Source organism: Lichenostomus cassidix, chromosome 3 (assembly GCF_008360975.1).
Source record: "Lichenostomus cassidix isolate B80296 chromosome 3, HeHo_3.0, whole genome shotgun sequence".
Lineage (NCBI taxonomy): Eukaryota > Metazoa > Chordata > Aves > Passeriformes > Meliphagidae > Lichenostomus > Lichenostomus cassidix.
Window position 1 is genome coordinate 1,187,497 of NC_139483.1, and position 21,057 is coordinate 1,208,553.

The 21,057-nt window shown below is 40.0% G+C and overlaps 1 protein-coding gene across 13 annotated transcripts in view; it reads left to right on the top strand.

The window, feature by feature from the left end:
• The window catches only part of PLCB4 (phospholipase C beta 4), a 185,525-nt gene that overhangs the window by 88,979 nt on the left and 75,489 nt on the right, over positions 1 to 21,057 (top strand). For 12 of the 13 annotated variants that reach the window (XM_085053980.1, XM_085053984.1, XM_085053977.1 and 9 more), the window contains 4 exons: positions 13,130 to 13,230; positions 15,328 to 15,408; positions 15,713 to 15,772; positions 16,984 to 17,127. In XM_085053980.1, the coding sequence (XP_084910106.1) occupies positions 13,147 to 13,230; positions 15,328 to 15,408; positions 15,713 to 15,772; positions 16,984 to 17,127 (369 nt within the window). In that variant the 5' untranslated portion in view covers positions 13,130 to 13,146. Of the gene's footprint in view, positions 1 to 10,402; positions 10,422 to 13,129; positions 13,231 to 15,327; positions 15,409 to 15,712; positions 15,773 to 16,983; positions 17,128 to 21,057 lie in introns of those variants that run through there. The other variant, XM_085053987.1, reaches the window with a different exon arrangement.

The window sequence follows — 21,057 nt, forward strand, 5'->3', positions numbered from 1 at the left end:
AAAGAACAAGAGTTAATTAGAGTCTTCGAGGGGGATTAAGAGTATTTTAAACAAAAAATTATCCTCAGGATGTTAGCACTGGTCTGGGAACACATAGGGTACAAGAAGATGGGAAGTGTGACTTTGATACATGATTTGACAATCCAGTTGTGACCGGGCCAGAGTGATGTTCCTGTCACATCATGTTTTCCATTAATTCTTTTGGCAAGTTTTATTTCCTATGGGAGTCAGCCACAATGAGGGATGTGCAGGGATAGTGTTTCTTCTGAGGCTTTTTCCATGGTATGGAGCTGATTTTCTAGCATGCAAGTCATGCATGCTGATAAGAATCAGCTGCACCTGTTCCTTGACCACAGCCCCCTCCACAGATGCAGATTTACAGCCCCTAAAAAGAAAGGGCTGGAGGGTGTGGACGAGTTGAGCTGGGTAATTTCACTGCCAGAGGTATTTTTAGTATAAACTGTGTACTCGCATCTAAGTTTAGAGTGATTGTAATTATGTTCGAAATTTTGTTATACAAAAATAAACAGCTGCTGGAGACTGAGGGCAGCTCGGGACCACAAAGCATTGAGTATACTGATCCACACGTGGCACTGCTTTTTCTTATGGGCCCATTGGGGTTTCTTGCCTAAACCTCTACCTTTGCTGCCTGCTTTAGCAGAGTGTTTTGCTCTTCATCAATTTCAGCAGAACATTTTTGGGGTTTTTTTGGATTTTTTGTTAACTGGGCTGTGAGAAGTGCTCTGTCATCTTCTCCTCAGCAATGCCTGTACTTTGTTCAGAAACCCCAGATTTTTCCTTGCAAAGAAACACCATGTTTACATAAATACTATATTGTACCTATATGCTTCACATTTCCCTGGGCTGGTCTCTCAAATCTCTCAGATTTTTGAAGATGCCTGAAGTGGATTTATTGGTGGATGTATGCAGCAAGTGTGGGTTGCAGAAGGACAGCATTTACATCATTGAGCTTACAAGAGGTTTGCTAGCCAAGGGCAAAGAACACTCTTCCTTAAGCTTTCAGTCAAAAACCAGTCTAGACATTTTTATCACATTAAACAGTCTGAAGCATTTAATAGGTATGTGTCAGGAAAAAAAAAGCAGTCTGAACTAGCTGACCAGTTTTCTTATGGGAAAAGCCTGTTGGGCTCAAGTATTTATTCTTTGCAATGGTAATTATTATGTTGGAAATGCTTAGCAGTGATGAAGTCAAAGCTGGTTTTAGACATGCAAAAATGTTACCTTCACTTTCTACAGGGTCTGCTGTGCTTTGAGTGTGACACTGCTCTTTATTTTGATGGGCCCTGCCTTTCCTGAGTGTGTGTGCCACTTGTCACTGAGCTGTAGGAGGCCAGAGTGGATGGTGGCAGCTGTAGTTAAGGACCACTTGAGAACACTTCAGTTCATCCAGCCAGTGCAAATGGCAAAACATTTTCTTTCTGTCTATGTGAGGGTCCCTTTGTCAATTTTTATTATGTAACTGGTTGTATCTCTTGATTCCCACTGCATTTGATGTCTCCCAAACAGCCTGCTCTTTCTTTAACCTCCACCCTCTTGTCTAGAATCAATTCTTTCACCTTTCCAGGCTTTTTCTCCATCCATCCCTTGGTCTGTCTGCAGCACGGAGCAATACTGAACTCCTCACATCCAGGAGCCCTGCCATCCCTCCTCCAGAGCTGTCCCAATAAATGACCTCTCTCTGCTCTCTCCTGGAATGTTGGCAGTGTTCTTACCACTTCTCTCTTTTTCACCCCCACACAAAGACACCAGCGGTTTTTGTTTTGTTTTTTGTTTTGTTTTGTTTTGTTTTGTTTCGTTGGTCTTTCTTAGTGTATGTTCCATCCAGTTCCTTCCCTTCCAGCCATATTGCAGTAACCCAGCTTCATGCTTGGAATAATCTCTAAAAATAGCCTTGCCTGTGCTATCCCAAATAATTTCCATTTCAGCTTTCCTAAACTATCTGCTGTTCTTTTCTAGCATGGTGAAAATGTGGCCATCTTCCCTTTTCATTTTAGCTGTTGGCCTGCTCAGGCACTTTGTCATGCTGTCTCAGCCCACATCAGTGCCAGACACCCCATCCGTGCTTCCTGTGTTTTTTCCTGTTGTTAGTTCCTTCCTCCTCTTTTCAATTTGTGTGGTCTTCCCCACACATCCGTTTCACTTTTCTGCCCTGATGGTTGTCTGGAGTCATGAATGTCCTCCAACATGATATGCAGGCTGTCACTTTTCCAGGGAGAGAGGAGGAAATGCCGCTGGTCTCCCTGCCTTGTGTTCCACAAGTACCTGTGAGGGCAAAGGCATCCTCTGCTTGTGCTATGAGTTTCCCTTTCCTCCTCAGCAGAAGTGGGGGTCACAGCAGCAGGGGACAAGAAAGAACAGTGATGAGGGGGAGCTCAGAGAGGTATCAGCTCCTCCTCTCAATTCCTGGTGCTTGACACTGAAATGATATCTTAAAGTTAAAAATTCACAGAAGGTGAGTCCCCTGACTCTGGTGTCGCCAGTTGGTCCAGAAAAAATCTGAATAAATGGAAGTTCTCAGCATGCTGTAAATCCTGCTGTTTATTAGGAGCTGTCAGAGAAGTGTTCCAAATGGGCTGTGTAGGCCAGCAGGCCATACCAGCACTCCTGACTGGCAGACTGGCTCTCCTTTTCGTCTCCATACTGGACAAATAGGTTACATACCAACGCTTTTATTTTTATCCCTTCAGGAATACTGTGTCAAATCATCCACTTGGAGCAATCAAAAATTGAGATGCCTTTCCTTCAGAAATTTCATATATATATTATGAATAGTTGAACAAGCCAAAAAGCATCCAGTAGGAGGATTTGGAGAGCTTGCTGGCTTGGAACACTCTCCCACCCCTGTCTTTAATAGCTGACATGCCTGGTTTTACCCCATTTCTCAAACAAGCCGCGCATTAATATCCAGAGCGACATTTTAGGGGTGCTGTTCTCAAGTAATATAAACAGCTGAATGCCTCAATAATGACTATATTAGCACTCTGAACTGTTTTATCAGATAAACTTCTGGGTAGTGTCAGGCAGCCTCCCTTTACCCCAAAGAGACAATAGCTGCCAGTTGGATAGCGACTGCTGTGACAGGAAACAGAGCACAATGTCAAGAGAGCTGTTTTAATATTTGATTAGTAGAAATGAATATGCAGATTGCACGAGTTCTCTGAGGCAGGGATTAGTGAAAGAGACTGTGATGCCATGTTTTATGCATTCCCATCTTCTGCTTGTGGTTAACTGTGAACTTACCAGATAAAGGAGTTGGGATATTTTTTCTTCATGCTTGGTCCTGTTATCTGTACAATCTTTCTTATTGTTTTCACAGCTTCTGGGCAGTGGCACAACAACCCTTTAAAAAGAAATGTGGCTGAAACAAATTGACAAGAAATGTTTACTCTGCCACCTACCTTCCATAATGAAGGAATAATAACTAAAAGTTTAGAACCAGTTGCTTTTCCTCTTGCTTCTTTACGAAATTAAAGCTATAAATGAGTGACAACCTGGTGTATCTCCAACATGGCTGTCCGTATTTGTCCTGCTAGAAAGAGGGCTTGTGGGTTTCCAAATTACAGGCAGCAGTTTATTTTTAGCCTTGCCTAGTTGTGATACACTGTGTTTAGAACCCGGGCTATCTTATCATCAGCAAAATGTCCAGTTTGTTAATGAGTTAACATTGGATGTTATTGGTGATGAAAGGTGTACTTAGCATCACTAAGTGTGTAATTAAGACAAGTCTTGCTAACCTCATTCTTTAGATGGAGGAAGAGGGAAATAGGAAATAGCAAAATGTCCATCCAGGACTCCAGAGCTGTCTGTCACCACCAACTCTAACCTGGATCCCTTGATTCCTCCCTACCCCAACGGGGATGTGTTTTTCCTGAGCAATGGATGATGGCTGTTGGTTTTGCATATAACAGGCAGAGTGACTGGGGGTGAGAAAAATAGACAAGTTGAATCCCTACAATAGTGTTTAGGCCAGCCAGTTATTATTACTATATTCCCCCATCCATTAAATGTCATTCTAATTCACAGCTAGGCTTTTTGCACAGGAGTGTTGAAGTGCACTCTGTGAGTACCACGTAGGTTCTTTTCCTGATACTGACTGGGAGATTTTTTTTTTGCTGTGAACTTGAAAGCTAGGCAGAAAAATAAAATTAAACCAGCCAAGTAAAATCTCCATGGGGAGCTGCAGTCTGCTCCAGCCACACTTCAGCAAGGGCAGCTCACAGCTCTGCTGCTAAGCTTGAGCCTGGGTCTGTCACAGAACTGAGCAGGAAAAAAAGGCTGCACCTAGAAATATCTCCTACCCAGGGTTTGGATTTGCTGCTGGCCTGGGCAGAAGGGTGATGAATAATTTCCATTCCAAGCAGCTGAGAATGCTCAGCCTGCATTCCCCTACCTTTGAGACTTGATTCAGTGGTGATGATAAAGGGAGATGAAAACAAACAGGCTGTTGCGTTGAGGGAGGGAGGGAGGGAGGGATCAAGTGCAGATGCCAGGTCTATTTTTCTTGATTTTTATTCCATATTATCTTCTCCAGTTTAAAGAAGGGAATGCAAACCCCTCCATATCTAGTGTGGAATGGTGCTGCTGAGATGGAATCTGAGCAGCATTACATCTTCTGAGATAGATACCAAAATCTTCTTTCCAATGTCATGGGTTAAACTGCACAATGACAATTTTAAAAGTATAACCCCCCCCCCGTGCATTTCCATGGTGACTGTAGTTCATAGGCTTTGTCCAGGGTACCAAGAAAATTGTAATTAGTTTAAACTTTCAGCGAATACCTACTTCTAACACACTGCCAACTGTCAAATAATGAATGCAGCTTTTTGATATTAATGCATTTTAGATTGCTGGAACAATTGCCAAGGATCACCTTAGCTTTGTCTGAAAGTTTAGGCCAGCAATGTGGGTCACCCTCGTTTTCTCAGAAATCAGCTAGAAAATCAGCAAATTATAATGCCATTTTCCTAATTTTAGATTTTAAAGTAACATCTATGTTCCTCACAGCTTATTAGTTTTTAATATATCTGTATATTTTGAAAAAGATCCTATTAAATCATGTCCAACTTTAATAAAGTTTGGTTTTAACTAAAGTACCTGACCATAGGAGGGATTATTTCAAAAAGGCAGGGATTTAGAAGTTATTACAAAAATATGATCTTAAAATTTCATTGTGTTTTATTAATCCAAAGTCTGAGTCTGTGTCACTGTTTGGAAACAGACAACTGTGTCCTCAGGATGTGGCCACAGAACAGCTGATAGTTGTAATTTGTTTTATTTTTGTTTGAGGTGTTCTTTCCAAAACTTTTCCTTGCACTTAATAATGAAAGGCTGCTGATATTAATGTAGTTTGGAAGTTTGTTTTCATTATATTTGTAGTTAATAATTCAGTCTTAGAATCTTGCAGTTATTTTATGTCCTTGGATCCCCAAACTCTTGGATTTGTTACACAAGTGGTACTCACTTAAGGTTGTTGTTTATCTGTACTTCCACCTGAACTCTTCTTAGGATTTTAATTTCAAACATTTATTTATGTCTTCCTATCACATTAAAATACAGGAGCCACTTCTGCTAAGATCTTTTAGAGTACAAAGCTCCAGAAAGAAGCTAAAAAGAGGAAACTGGAGTTCTAAATGTCAAAACTGCCCATGATTTTAATTCAAATAATTGGCACAAATACTTTGTGCAGGTGTACTGCAAAGTGAGTAACACTACTCACTGACTTACCTGTCAGCAGCAGATAAAACAACAATAGAAATTAAGTCTGGTATTAATTCTCCAAAGACCATATTGAAAACTTGGTTTTTTAATAAATCTGCCAAATCCCATTCTTTCTGGGCTCAATGCTGTAATGATACAAGGTATCAGAGTGTACAGAACTCTAAAGAGAGAGTCTGGCCTTCAGTAAATCAGAAAATACTTGAGTTGTTTTACAAGTGCTATGTGGTTTTTTGTTTGTTTGTTTGTTTGTTTGTTTTTTGTTTGTTTTATTATTCCATAAGGGAGCCTTTGCTTTAACACTGCCTTCTATTGAAAGCCACAGAGAGCAGTAATTAAACTTAATAAAAGTCACTGCTGGTTAAATCAAGATCCATTGTATACATCTATCACATAGCAATTCAGAAAGGATCTTGGCAACTATTGCACAAACCATTGTTTTCATCAAAGTCCAATTTGTTCTCTACTCCTACCTGGGGACGAGATGGCTTCCAGGAAATGGGACACTTGGCATTATACTAAATAAATCTTGAACACCTCTAAGACTTCTGCTTGACTAAAGATAAAAATGTAGCATCTTTCATATTTTTAGGCAACTTAATGTTTTATATGGTTCATTTTTATTATTGAGACAAAATATTGATTATTGTTTATTATGAGACAAAACAGGGAAGGTTCTAGGGGAAAGTTCCTCATCACATCATCACATTATGTAATGAAGTTCCCTTGACAGATCAAAAGCAAAATATTACTGTTAGATGCATACTGAATAATATGTATAAGTGAAAATAAATTGTCATTTACTGTTTTTTAGTGAGTCAGGTTGCTTAATTCTCTGTACAATTCACAGAATTATGAGTACTTTCCTTCCTTAAATAATCCCTTGGGAAGATCTGTGCCTTTCAGCTTTGCTGTTACAAAATCAAGAATGTAAACACCAAATTTTCTGTCACCAGAAGGGAAGAAAAATGGTAAAAACAACTTTACTTTTTCAGTGAAGTTTGTAGTTTTGGATGTATGGTTTATTATTTTTTAACACTGAAGTTTTTTGTAGCTTCCAGTTATGACAGCTCTGCATTTTGGCTCACTCTTCAAGTCATACTTTTTTTCTAGGAATACGTACAGATTCTCTGATTGCTTTAGGAGTTTCTTTGAGATTGAGTACAATTTTACCGTCTTATTTTGAGCACTTTGGTGTTGAAATTGCCAAGTTACTTTTGTTTTTCCAGGCATTTTAAGTGGCACCTATCTCAAGGCTCATTTTGGTTGGCAAGTGATGCTAATAAAGTTGGTTTACAATGGTGGCACAGAAGGAGTGATCCCAGGCCTATCAAAATTGTGTGATGACTTTGATGATCAATTCAGATCCATTCAAAAGGGAAATTCTGCTCCAGTGGCTCTGTGTTGCTGCTGAGCATAGAAATAATTTGCCTTCTTTGGACTATAAATGTCTGTCATTTAGAAATTTGTGAGGAATTAGGCCTGAGTGAATAATCTGAGAAGCTTTCCATAATGGCTTGATTTAAAGATATTTCTAAACTACAGAACATAGTCTTGTTGCAAATATACCAGAGTAAGATTATTGAGAAAACCAGCACGTCTCTTTACACACCATTCACTCCTCATGCAGGCAAATGCTCTCCCCCTTAAAATGATGGGTGGGAAGCACTTATGTCAAAAAATGAGAGTTTTCAAATGAATGGGAAGACTGGGAAAAACTCTAGATATGAACTAACCAGGAAGCCCCTAGGACAAAAAGAAAAAAATTGTGAGGAAGCTGGGATGTGCTACTTGAATCCTGTGTTTTATCCTGGGAATTCTACTTGTTAGAAATAGTGGCTGTCATCAGAGGAGGTGACTGAGGCACAGCTGGGACCTGAGCAGGTACTCCTTTCTGAGCTCTGCTGTGGGCAGCCTCACCGAACTGGGGAAAAAGCTCTAGAGCTGGTTCAGAACAGGCCACTTCTTGTTTTGGTCAAACCCTTTAGCTGCCCCTGCATGCCAGTGCTTTCCAGCAATTAAAACGAAATGGCAAATGAGACAAAATGGAAATTGAGACCAGTGCTAGACGATACATGCTCAGGTGCCTGAGCTCTGTTGTACGTCTGTTGTTGTTCCTGGGCCTTGCTTCGGGGAGAATTGTTTTAAGTTGCTTGCATTAGCTGTGGGAATACTGCATTTAAAAATAGCCTGCTGAAAAATTACTCTTTTAGAAATGGAAAAAAACCAACAAACCAGCAAAATTTGACTATGGATGAGCCTGAAGAGCTGTGAAACCTTGGAAGTGTTTTATAGTATAGTGTGGATACCACAGAAATTCAGCAGTGTGGCTCTCCCTGATATTTTTCACGTGGGATTCACACTATAGTGGCTTTTATTTTCTTAAAATTTACTCTGAATTTTAAGTTCTACTGTTGAAACCAAGGTGTCATGTTTAAAAAACAGTCTCCACATTTTGCTTATGTTAATCTCAGTACCTTTTTGACCAAATGAATTTGACATTGAAGAATAAATACATGAAGATCTGACTTTTCTTGAGGTTTCTAGAAACAATTACAGTATATGTATATGAAAGTAATTCAAAGCCTTGCTAAAAAATGAAAGAGATATTTTTATAAGAATTTCAGTGCTGCACTGTCTGTTTAGCCTTGGGCAGCTGGATTCTCACTCTAGTCCACAGCTCTTGCTGGACTGGGATGGGCTCCATAAAGAAACCCCCAAAAGTTAGAGAAGTATGCTAATCTAGATCTGGTTGTCTTTGTTACAAATAATCTTGTTTACTAAAGAGGAGTGGTGGTGAAGGTTATATGTATTTCAGGGTGGGGGGAAAGAGTGGGAAATAGATTTGTTTTTTGGGATTTTTTATTTGCTTCCTTGTATCTGTAAAAAAAAGATGTATTCCTGAGCAAGATTACTAAACTCAGCATAGTGTTGAGTGGGTGCTGCACTTGAAACCCACACAGGCAGTAACTGGGGCAGGTTTAGGGGGTGTAATTCAGAGAGGTAGGTTTGAAGTAGCAAACACAGAGAGTGGAGCCTCCTCACCTCTCACTCAGCAAACAGGGATTCATCCCAGAGCCAAAAATAATGATTACTAAAAAAAAAAAATTTGCAAGTCCGGTCACGATATTCAGGGCTAAGCAAACTGCGGAAATGGTGAGTTTCTATGTTTGAAACTGGGGGGGGTCAGCTCTAAGGAACACTGCTGTCCTTTCCAGCAGCGTCTCAACATTGACAGGATGTTTATGAGATCCAAGGAGTATCCTATCCATCATGCTAGCCAGCCCTGGGGATTAGTTTAGAATATCACCTCTTTCCCCAAACATTTGTCTCCTTCATATTAACAGAATCCTTTCCTCCTCATGTTGAGCCACACCTTGTCCTTCTTTTGGTCAAAGAATTAAAAAAACAGGATTTGTAGTCCACACGCTCTAGATTTAGCTTAGTATGGCCAAGCGTACAAAAGAGGAAGACTTTTGTGTTAATTAATGCTATTCTGGACATGGTTAATTTTCTGTCCTCACTCTTTGGGTACTCCAGGTGAATTCCATGTGATCCAAACCATGCCTTCAAGACATAAATCAGTGTTGAAAGAAAGGGAGATACCTCAAAAGGCATTTAACTACTGCACTTCACCTGCCTCTCCCTTGTCATTAAGTCCTGAGATGTGTTTATATGAGTGTTCTTTCTCTTTTGTGAATGGTATGTATTCAGAGGAGTTGTTACACTTTTGGAACTCTTAAGTCAGTATGAAGATTAAATTTCAGTTTTTAAAGGCTGTATAAAAGTTTTGAAATTAAATGTTTGCTCTCTTTAAATTTAGTTCCTTAACCTTCTATCTCTCCCAGCTGAATCTTCACACATTTCATTGTTACTACATTTCTCTAAAGAGAGTAATTCTTGATTCTCATGATAGTGAGGATATATGCTTGCATATATTTGCTAGCATATGAATGCTAGAATGTCACGTTTGTTTGGGTTCACTAGCTGCGATAGGTTTTGGTTTTCACTGTCTTTGAACTGCTAAAAAATTGATGAACATTACCAGAGGTGCAAAGAGTGACAGGGGAATATTTTGCGGTTTGTTTCGGTGATCTTAAAAGCTAACAGGGTTAAGAAAAACTGGCTTTTTGAGAGGAGTGAAAGAAATGTGAGAGACTGAAAAGAGCTTTTCTAAAGGCAGAGAGAATTTTCTTCACCTTCTGCACAGCTGCCAAAGCACACGGCTTAAAAATGTTGTTTGTTACAATTTCTCTGACTCTTTGCTGCATGTACTCAAGCTGTCTTTCCCTCACACTTCATCTGTCTCAGTTCATCTGTAAACTGAAGTGACCTGCGAGGGCAGAGCTAGAGAAGAGACTGGGAAGGTGGTAAATAACAAGGAGCTCGAGTCCCCGAGACAGAAGTTGATTGCTTGATGAATTATGAGCAATCGGGGATGTTTTCTTGCCGCTAAATGCGAGGTTATGCAAATAAGATGAAAGGCTGTAATCCTGGTTCCTGTGACAGAGGGTGGTGCTGGGTTTCTGTGTCCTGCTCCAGACCCCTGACTTCAGAGAGGCAGCTGGAAAAGTGGAGAGGGCTCAGGCTGACTCCAAGGTTTGAAAAGTGCGCATTGCAGCCATAACTGAAGAGCTCCATCTATTTGATTTCTCAGCAATGAAGTAACAAGTTCATCAGACTGTGTGAGTAGCCAGATAAGGAGGAGACCCCTGTGAAGGAGGGATTTTACAGAGCTGCATGTCTGTGACTGAATGATGAGCTCAGCCAAGCTAACCAAGTGCATGTATGTAGTGTTAAGAATAATGAGTCTTTCTGGGAGTTGAATGTCTGCTCAAGCACTCTTTACATCCAAGTTTCAGAGTGCCACGTGCTGGAGGGAGCATTAGATGTGTCTTACACATCCTGGGATGTGTCTTACGGGAGTTTAGAGCAGTTGCAGAGCTTGAGGGTTTTTAAATCTGGGTTTGTGTGGGTTCAGTGCCAGTGTAAAAGGGTAAAAGCTATGTATATGGGCTTGGCACTGTGGAGGAGTATTCACAGTCTTATAAGTGCCACCACAGTTCTGATGTTTTAGCACAGAATGTGTCAGCTTTTCCCACAAGGAGGTGAGCATTTATTGCTGCATGAATTGCTTGCTGTTTATGAAGGAACTTTTCTTCTTGAGAACATTCTGATAATAAAAGACATTTAAATAGACAGGAGAACAACAATCATGCCATCAAAATAGAGAGGTTATCACTTCAGGTGTGCATGTTTTAAGTTTTCTTTGCTCCAAGAACAACCACCAGGTTTCCAATTTGTTGTGATTGTTCCGAGCTGCTGTGTGAAGCCCATGAGTTGTAAAGAACATGACCCCATCATGCTACTGCAGTAGGGTGGCTGTCCTGTCATCCAGCTTCCTTCATGAAGTGAGGGAAAAGCAGCTCTGTGCTGATCTCAACTGGAAGAGACATGAGAATTATAGGTGTATTTTCAAAAAAATAATAAAAGTCAAAATAATTGGCACAGTCTTTGAAAGGATCTCAAAACATCTTGGAATCCTCATGAATTAGGTATTATTCCTTGCTGACAGAGTGTCAAGGGCCAAATGCACAGGACTGGCAAAAAGAAAAGTGGGCTTTTGATAAGATATTGAATGTAGATGATTTATTTTATTTAAAGCATCGCTTCATTGGGAGAAAAAGGCTACAGATGAATAGTTTAAATATAATTTACCCTATTTTTAATTATAGAGTACAGATCTATTATTTTGAATTTTCCTCCTATTTTCAATGAAAGTGAACACTTAGTGGTGACATGTATATATAACTTTCAAAATGTATTTTTTGTTGTTATAGATAATGAATTCATTTGTCTAATTCCTAAGGCTTTGGAAATGTGATACATATTTTTGATACTTCTGTAAAAATTACCAAAAAAAGGCAGGAGATGGGTTAACACAAAAATGTACTTTGCATGTTTTAAGTAGTAGGGTTATTTTTTCAGTAGAAAATTATCAAAATAACTGTTCTTAAAGCCAGCATTGGACAGAGTCTTCTAACAGTTCTTCTGTTCTCATTCTTTTTCTTGTTAGAAGTTGTTCTATGTGATTGAAAACAAGACAGAGAAGGGGGATACAACAAAGTTCTTAAACTTTTTTAAGCACTTGCATTTACTCTGGGTTTAAAATTCAGTCAAAGAAGACATTTCTGTGTGCATGGATTGCACAGGCTATCACGCTCTCCCTGGAGTTTTATGAAGGCTCTTTATTCTCCCTTGGACAGGTTTCCCTGGGCCTTGTGCACACTGTGCTGCAGTGGAGCAGGAGCAGTGCTGGTCCCACTTAACCCCTGCAGTGCCCCTGGGGACAGCCGGGAGTGGCTGAACATCACCAGTGGGCAGGGAGTGCTGTGCCAAGAGAGCAGGCGGGGCAGCACGGCTGAGCTCAGGCTGTGACCCTGTCCTGCTGTCACCTCCATATCCCATCTCTCACAATCAATTCCTCACATCCGGCACTGGGCTTAGCTTGTCTTGCTGCTGCCAAGGGTATTCCCCTCCTTCTGCTCCAGCGTAGAGAGGGATAATCAGGATACTCTGTGTCCTAGACAGCATTAGGAGGCAGGAGCAATCACTGCAGATTAAATGAACTTCAGTGTTTCAGAGTATTAAGTTGCGGCTTTGTCTGGTCTAAGGCAGCGTAACCTGGAAGGAACCAAGGCATCGGAAAGGATACTGGATAATTTACTGATCTTTATTGTAATGTGCATACAATATGACTTCTGTATTGTAGTCTAAATTAACAGTTTTGCACACATTTGTTCTCTTGCCAGAAGTGCACAGTACAACGAGCTAGCTTTATTTAATACCCTATACCGCTAAACAGTTTTTGTCTCTTTGAATTTTTACATATATAATATTCATATCTTCAGTTATGGATAAAATACAACTGAAAATACCCAGGACTTTACTTAATAGCAATTAAATTTGAAACAAAAAACGTATTTTGCCTACCTAGCATGCAGTTTAGGATGTTAAGGAAAAATACAATCTGTCTCTGTACCATTTGATGTTTTCCAGTAAAAAAAGAAGCACTTGTCTACATTACAGGTTGTGGTATTCTGTCACCTAGAGCTGGGTTAATCCCAGCCTCATTGTATTCCAGAAGTTACAGTGTGAGGGTTTTTCAAATAAATAATTAAGTTCATACATACACACTTCATAAGTAATTTTCATTTTAAAGATATAAACCAAAAATACTCCTTGGAGGAAAACTCTTGATTTGGAATGCACTGTGACTTCTTAGTACTTCTGTGTGAAAGGAAAAGCTAAAAGTCTTTTTTTTCCTGCTCAGCCTTTGAAATACTCCTTTTGAAGGACAGTAATTGAACTGTGCTTTTCCATTCCATTTCAGGTTTTTCTTCCATAATCATGGCAAAACCTTATGAATTTAACTGGCAGAAGCCAGTTCCCTCTTTTCTGCAAGATGGAGCTGTGTTTGATAGATACGAAGAGGTAAGAGGCCAGTTGCCTTTCATTTGCTATTCTCTTAAATATGCATATGTTCCAGAATATTTCATGTTTTGCTTTCATTGTACACAAAGAAACTTTAATTTTATCTGGTAATACCTCTGGGAATGTCTGTGGGGAGGCAATACCAACACACTTTATTGCTATATAGGGTTCTTTTGCTTGTGAAAGAAATAGCTTTAAAATATGTTTAATCCTTCTGATTTGAATAAGCCCTGAGGGAGAGAAAGGGAGAATTGGATCAAAGTATCTGTGACATACATAACACTCTCATCTTTGCAGATTCATAAAGCACATTATTGAACAAAGTGAATCCTTCAGTTTTTTTGTACTATCTGTCAACTGGAGGGAGGAAGAATATTGCCTTTTTTTTAATATATATAAACTGAGGACCTGCCTATTACAAGGGAAAGTAAGAGCACACAGAACACCTATATTCTTATTCAAATGCATCATTTGAGATCTGGAGTGGTTTTATCTACTTTAGAAAATCAATCTGCACTCTATCTGAAATATGATTGCTATGATCCTGCATTCAGCTGTGCTGTAATCCACATTTATTAAAGGAATGCAAAACAGGGCATTTTACACAGGCAGCTGAAATGGAGTGCTGAGAAGTTTACCTTATACTCAGGACTGATATGGAGGTAAGAATAATTTTATCAGGGTCTATTTTTAATCTTGTTGGAACAGGAAATCTCTGTAAGTTGAAGGTAAGTGCCTTCAGGGATATTAGTATTTTCTTATCTTTTTGAAATGTAAGTAAAAGGTACTTTTTATCACAAGGCCTGCCAAGATAGGGATAGCTGGTTTACCCTCTATTTCCAGATCTGTGGCCAGATAAATAAAGCAGATACTGGTGGACATGGAATTCCTTAGAAAGGCGGTTCAGAAAAGCTTTATTTTTCTTCAGCAAATGCTGCTCCAGAAACAGCCTGTGAGGGGGCATGGCCTGTGTTTGTTCTCTTGCACTGCGCTGAGAAACAGAGAATGGGCAGATACAGGAGAGAGCTTGAAGTGCTCAGATAATACTCGGTGTGATTTCAGACACTCTCGGTGGACAATCTCAGAGAGGCATCGTTTGTTCTGCTCTCAGCAGGCGCCTCCGTGAGACTCCCCAGTTCTGGGCACACGTGGGGTGACGAGGTGGCACCGAGGTCTGGCTCCTTGCAGCTGAATTTGCTGCCCCAAAAACCCCACAAAACGGGGTCCTGCTTGCCCTCTGTGGAGCAAAAGGTTGCTTGTCCATCCTGTGATCCTCTGCTGTTTCAAGAGTGGCTGCAGTTGATTCCAGATTTTCTGTGGCTCTGTTGGGAGTTTGCTTTGTTTCCTCACAGAGGACTCTTCTCACAAATGCTCCTCAGTTCTCAATTAAGGAAGTCAGGAAGTTCTGGATCCCTTTTTTTCTTTGAGAACTGATTGATTCTGCACACTGTTTTCCTGCATTTTAGCTTAATTTATGATGCTCTAATTGAGGCTGGAGGTGTGTGGAGGAAACTTCTTTTTAAATTCAGCTAATCTGATTTTTTGCCTTGCGTAGTCTCTTTGGAATGCCATTCTCTTGTGATTTCTTCTACGAATCGATATCGTTCAAGCTCTTCTTGTCAGATATTCTGGCTGCAGAGCACTCACAGCATGTGCACTGCCATGGTCCAACAGAAAAGTGCTTCCCAAATTCTGAATGTTAAAAGGAAATGTGGCCATTTGATGCTGATGGTAGCAAATTATATATTTTTCACCTTACTGTGTTTAACTTTCAATAATTTTTTTTGAAGTTCTGTTTCATTGAGATTTTTATTAGGTAAGAATTACTGCTTTTATTAAATAAAACATCTTCATAGTTGCAACAAGGTAGGAAAATACTAATTAAGTGCATTCCAGTGTCTCAAGCATCACCAATAAGACAAATCATTAAAAATTATTTCCTTTTTATAAGCCTACCTCCCTTGTTTCTGTTTGTTTGGGAATAGAGAATTCTGCAGGAAGATAGTTGGGAAGAAATGTAACAATTCTTTATTTTTGAATGATAAATTATGTTTGTCAAACTGACTAAAATAATGGTCTGTATTTTCTTTTCTATAGGAATCTTTTGTCTTTGAAAGCAACTGTCTCTTCCAAGTGGATGAATTTGGTTTTTTTCTGAGCTGGAAAAGTGAAGGAAAGGTATATTACAATTATGTCAGGAATGTATATGATATATTATTGCCCTTGATTTATATTCTGGTTAGTTTTTAAAAATCTAAAATACTGTGATAGTTAATTTACAAAACAAGCCTTCATCCTATTATTTTAGAATTGACAGAAGTGAAGCATTTAAGAGGGAATTAACTGATATTAAAGGGAAATATACTGTTTTGTGTTTATTAACAGTGCTTGCAAATAAGATTCACTGCTTAATTTTTATGAAATTCCCAATGGAGCCATATCTCAACTGACCTTTGAACTTGTACCCTTTTTGTCATTTTAGGAGGGACAGGTATTAGAATGCTCCCTGATCAACAGTGTTCGTTTTGGAGCTGTACCAAAGGTATTTTATAGGAACTTTACACTCCTTATTTAAACAAAGATTATTTAAACTGAAGGTGAAATTCAGGAGGACATTAATTTCTTTAGATAATACCAGTAACATGGCTTTTATTTTGCCATCATAGCCTAAAATTTTAAATTTTGATTTATTGTGATTGCAGTGAGAAGGTTCAGTCATCTGTTTTTTCTGATGTAGTACAGGATTCAGGAAACTGAACTGCAGTCATTAAGAGTACAGACATTAAGGAGTTTTTAATTATCTTGTAACAGTGTAATGTGATACTTGTTTCAGGGATGTGGGAAAAAAATGTTTCATTTTCCAAATGTTGTTCCTGTCTGTTTGAATTTATTTTATCTTTTTGCTCCATTGACATAAAATGGAAAAAGTTTTGTTTGCATCCCTCTTTATGCAGTTAGGTGGTCAGAGAGGGCAGCAGGTCACAATCTGCCATTTTGAAGAGTATCAACAGAAGTTCCAGCTAGGAGTTCTGGAGAACCCCAAAACTTTGGAAATATGCTCAGTGGTATTCTTCAGGAGAAATATGTAGGATTTTCTGCAGTGATTTATGGCACCCCCTCTCCTCCAGGCCTTCAGATTAGAAGGGTCTTTGTTAACTCTGGGCTTTCAATTTCACCTGCTAAGTGGTTTTGTGTTGACCGTAGGTAACTATCTCTGAGAAATTGTCTTGAGAATCCGCAGACTGAGATCTCTGCCCCATAGAGAAGGTGTGGGTGGTGCAGACACCCCCATTCTCCATGTGCTGACAGCCACACCAATGTGCTTCAGATTCACCTCTGTCTTTGAAAAAATATGCCCATTAAATCTCCAGCAGCACAGACAACAGCTTGTGTGAGACGTCGCTAAGAAACAGCCAAGAAGTCACAGAGATCATGACTCTCAGGAGCTATGAACTTAACTAGATTGGAATAATTAACTTAGAGATTAGTACTATTCCTGTGTTTCCAGTCCCTGCAGGGATTAATTTTTCTTTTTTGTGATGAAAATATGAGTTCTCACAATGTTCCTAACTTTTAGAATATGTTGTTTTTTCAGGTTTGCACACAGTAATTCTACATGAAAGTACTCATTTAAGATGACTGGTAAAGGTTTAAAGGTGTAAATGTACATGGAAGTGAAAGTGCATTTTTACCGTAGTGCATTGCTTAACGGAAGTGTTGCAAATGTAACAAGTTATCTATTCTGTTTCACAGGATCCCAAAATACTAACTGCACTCGAGGCTGTTGGAAAATCAGAAAATGAGTTGGAAGGACGGATAGTGTGCGTTTGCAGTGGCACGGATCTGGTGAACATCAGCTTCACTTTCATGGTAGCGGAAAACACAGAAATAGCCAAGGTATTTCACAATTAAACAATGTGTGGGAGTTAAAAGAAGAGCTCATCAGCAGTGCTCAATTGTTTTCCCTAAGTCTGCCTTGCTTGGCTGACTGAAATAACCTGGCTTAGTGTCTGCTGCCTCACCCTTCCAGAGGACAGCAAACATCCATGTGGAGCATTCTATAACGTCTGTGTGCCATGGTGAGAGGAAACAGTGATTTTATCAGCCTGTGCATGCAGTGATTTATCAAAACTAGACACAGAGACCTCACATAGGGCAGAGCATTCCTTGAGCTCTTCCGTGTCTCTGTGTGGTTCAGCAGACAAGGTGGTAATGGTGCAGTGGGTCTGTAACAGGGATGCTGAAGGGAAGTGCAATTACTTCCATTTTCCCGGTGGGTGGAGTTCAGCCCTTCAAAATTCTGTTCAGCGATAACCTAATTGTACTGTGTGGTTCATGTTATTTTAGAAGACAAAAGCAGGAAAGAAAATTCTCTACAGTTACAGGGATGCCAGTGTATCCAGGTTCTTTTCTGTTTCCCGTTGACATGGAACAGTCTGAAGAACACAATGGTGCTTTTTTACACGTCATCTTTCCTGAGAGCTTGAGATTGTAGTTCACATGTGAATTCTGTGCTCCACCTGCCCTGGTACTCAGCTGTAAACTGCTCTGAGAAACCTGAGCAGAGTGCTAATAGTACGCTGCTAGCTGAGGTCCAGACATTCATGGGGTTTGAAAAATACACACTCTTTGCTTTTCTTTTCTGATTCTATGTATTTAGAGTGTTTAGGATTAAATCTGTTTTGCCTGTGAGATAAATATTAAACAGTGATCGGTATCACACACCTACTGAATCCTCTCCTTTAAAACTGTTTGCTGAATGCAACACTCAATCACTAAATCCCTTGGCAGACCTGGTTTATTTTTCATCGCTTTGGATCCTTACCTTCGGAAATGCTGGCAATGCTGAGTAAACTCCTTTATAGGAGAAATACTTTTATAACTTAGATGGGTACACTAAATTGATTTTACTGTGTGTATTTTCAGCAGGCTTTAAGGGAAATAATGTGTCAGAGTTATGTTTTGAAAGCATTTGGAAAAAGAAGCAAAGCAAAGGAGATGTTGGCAGCATACATTTTATACTTAATCCAGCAATGTCTCTGATTTATTGTGAGAAGAGCTGCAGTTAAGTTTCTCAGCCACCTTAGATCTCAATAACCTGTATTAGACTAATTGGTTTGTGAGAATGTTGGCCCATTACACAGACTGTCACAAGAGATGAGCTAATTATGCTGTCGAAAAGATCTACTGCTCATTAACAGCCAAGCCTTACAGAAATGGTGTGTCATGCTGCAGTGGGCAGGCGCTGAGAGGCCCGTGGATGTGAAAGTCCTGCATTTGGGAGCCTTTCCACCAAAATATATATCCAGAGCTGTCAGCAATGATGATCCACCTCATCTGATATGATATGTTTGAGGCGTGAGGGAGAGCATAAAGCAGATCAGGCCAAAAAATCAATGTAGAGCTTTCTAAGTGCCTTCGCTGGGGAATTTGGCCTGTACTGTGTTGACCTTTGGTATATGGTAAATACATCAACTTGCTACTGTACTTCTTGCTAAAATAGAATTTTCTAGGAGTTATCTGCACACAGAGCTGCTCCTGCTTGATTCTCCTTGTTTTGTTCAGGTGGAAATATCTTTCACTGGATACAGTAAATCTCCTCTAGAAGGAACAGGCCTTTGCATGGCATGAAGTAGCTGTGCAGCTGCTAAATGCAGTTTAAAGTAGGCCTTGGTTTAATCAAATATGTTCAGATATAAGCCCCTATTTTAAAATGACAGAGGCAAGAGTTTGTAGAAGAGGCAATGGCTGCAGCTTAAGCAGCCCAGATATGTGTGAGGGTTGCAAGACAGGTGAAAGAAACCTGTGATTTCTGCTGTTCCCCTCTGTTGTTGTGAGGAGCAGAGCATTTCTCTATCCCTTCCTCGGATAAACCAAGGTCAGGACCGGTCTGCACCTGAATGGGATACTTTAAAATGAGGAAATTGAGTGGCAGATGCAAACACAAAAGCTCAGAACCTTTCTGACCAGAAAGGTTCTTCTTTGGTAGGTGATAATTTACAATTGGAAAAGAAAGAGTGTTACTTACTGAAGGCTGGGTTACAATGGGACTGAGCAACCATGACAAAGAAAATTGGTGGAAATTCCTGCCATCTTCAGCCTATCCATGCAAGGAGTGGTAGCAGTGGGGGAAGCATGTTCTGCTGGGTACCTGGCCCAGGGTGGCAGAGTGGGGCAGTCCTGGGGTGCCCCAGCTGTAGCAGGTGTGGGCAGTGCTGAGCTCTCCCCTCCAGGCCCACCCTAGGCTGGCCAATGTCCTCTGTCCTCACCTCTGCCCTGGGGCAGCCCTGTGTGCTCAGCAGGTCTGGCCAAGACATTGCTGAGCTCCAAGTACAGCTTTTCCAACAACAAGAGTGTGTTTATTATCTCTCCACTTGTCTCCAAGCTCCAACTGTGGTATTTACATTCTATCTACTAAAATTTTATTGGTGTTTTCAGCTGAGAAATTGGTTTTCATTTCCACTCTTAAGAGAGCCACAAAAATAGGATGTACTCTTGTCTCTGATTGCAAGCAGCTGTCGTGGTCCACTCCTAAAGCAGCTCCACTGTGGTAGTAGAGAGTGACAGTAAAAGGTAGAATTTAAAACCTGATGTTTGAAATCCTGATCAAATCAGGTTATATAAATTATCCTGAGCTAAAATTAAGAGACACACACACACATACTAGAGATGAGAGACTATGTATGTGGGGTTTTTTTACTTCACAGATGGACTTTCTGTGCCCTAGTATTTGGATAATCTGTTTTCCTCAATCTAGGATATTTGAAAAGGCCAGTGAGTATTTTGGGGTGATTTTCCTTGGGGCAGAAGAGATGTAGTGAGGCCTTAGCCCTTGGCACATGGGCTGCCTATCCAAAGCTGGCATTAGTCCAATAAAGCTGTTGTACTTCAGTGACCCAAAATCTGGACTTCTTGTCTTCTTTGCTCATCCACTCTGGCAATGCATTAAGGAGTTTAACTTAAAAGATGAACCAAAGTTAGCTTGTTTAACATTACTTAATAGTAGTGCATTTCAGGGGTAAATTTGCCCTGGTGGTTGTTCTTTCCCAGTTCCAGCTGTTTTGTTGCAAAGGACCATCTCTTCAATTGATAGATTTTGCCCTTCTGCTTGAAAGTACTGTCGTGCCGGCAGAGGAGTTCATGTGAGCACTCCTAATTCTATGCAAGGAAGAGCCATGGTGTTAAGCTCATGCTTAGAGGCAAAGCTCCTAACAGTGTTTAAGATAACCTGGCTTTGGGAAGTGCTGGTGCATTCCTCTGGCAGTAGGTCTGAGATGGGAACAGCCACAGGAGAGACAGGCTGGGAAGGGGAGAGGAGCAGCCTTTTACACTGGTTTTACACTTCTAGCTGAATTTGATAGAAAATAGATGTTTTCTACAGGTCTGTTACTAAGACAGTGATTCACACATTGATGGCTTAACCTGTGAGGCACCAGAATGAACAAAATGTGCTAAAATGCTTAATTACTCATATGCTGACAAACAACATAAAGGTAAATGCAGGTTTTATCATACAGCTAGCAATATTCATGGTATGAAAGACAACTGCAGTTGAAAACATTTCATTTTGACATTCTTAAACTTCCCAGCTTCTCAGTTGGAATAAGAAATTAATTTTTTTTTTTCAGTTTGTTTTAAATGGTTTCGGTAAGATGAAGCACTTCGGCTGATGATTTTTGTTGGTGCTTTTTACTCTGTGGCTCTTTTTGACTTAGAGAAAATTTCAGTTTCATAGAATCATAGAATGGTTTGGGTTGGAAGGGACCTCTAAGACCATCCAGTTCTGACATCCCCTGCCATGGGCAGGGGCACCATCCACCGGACCAG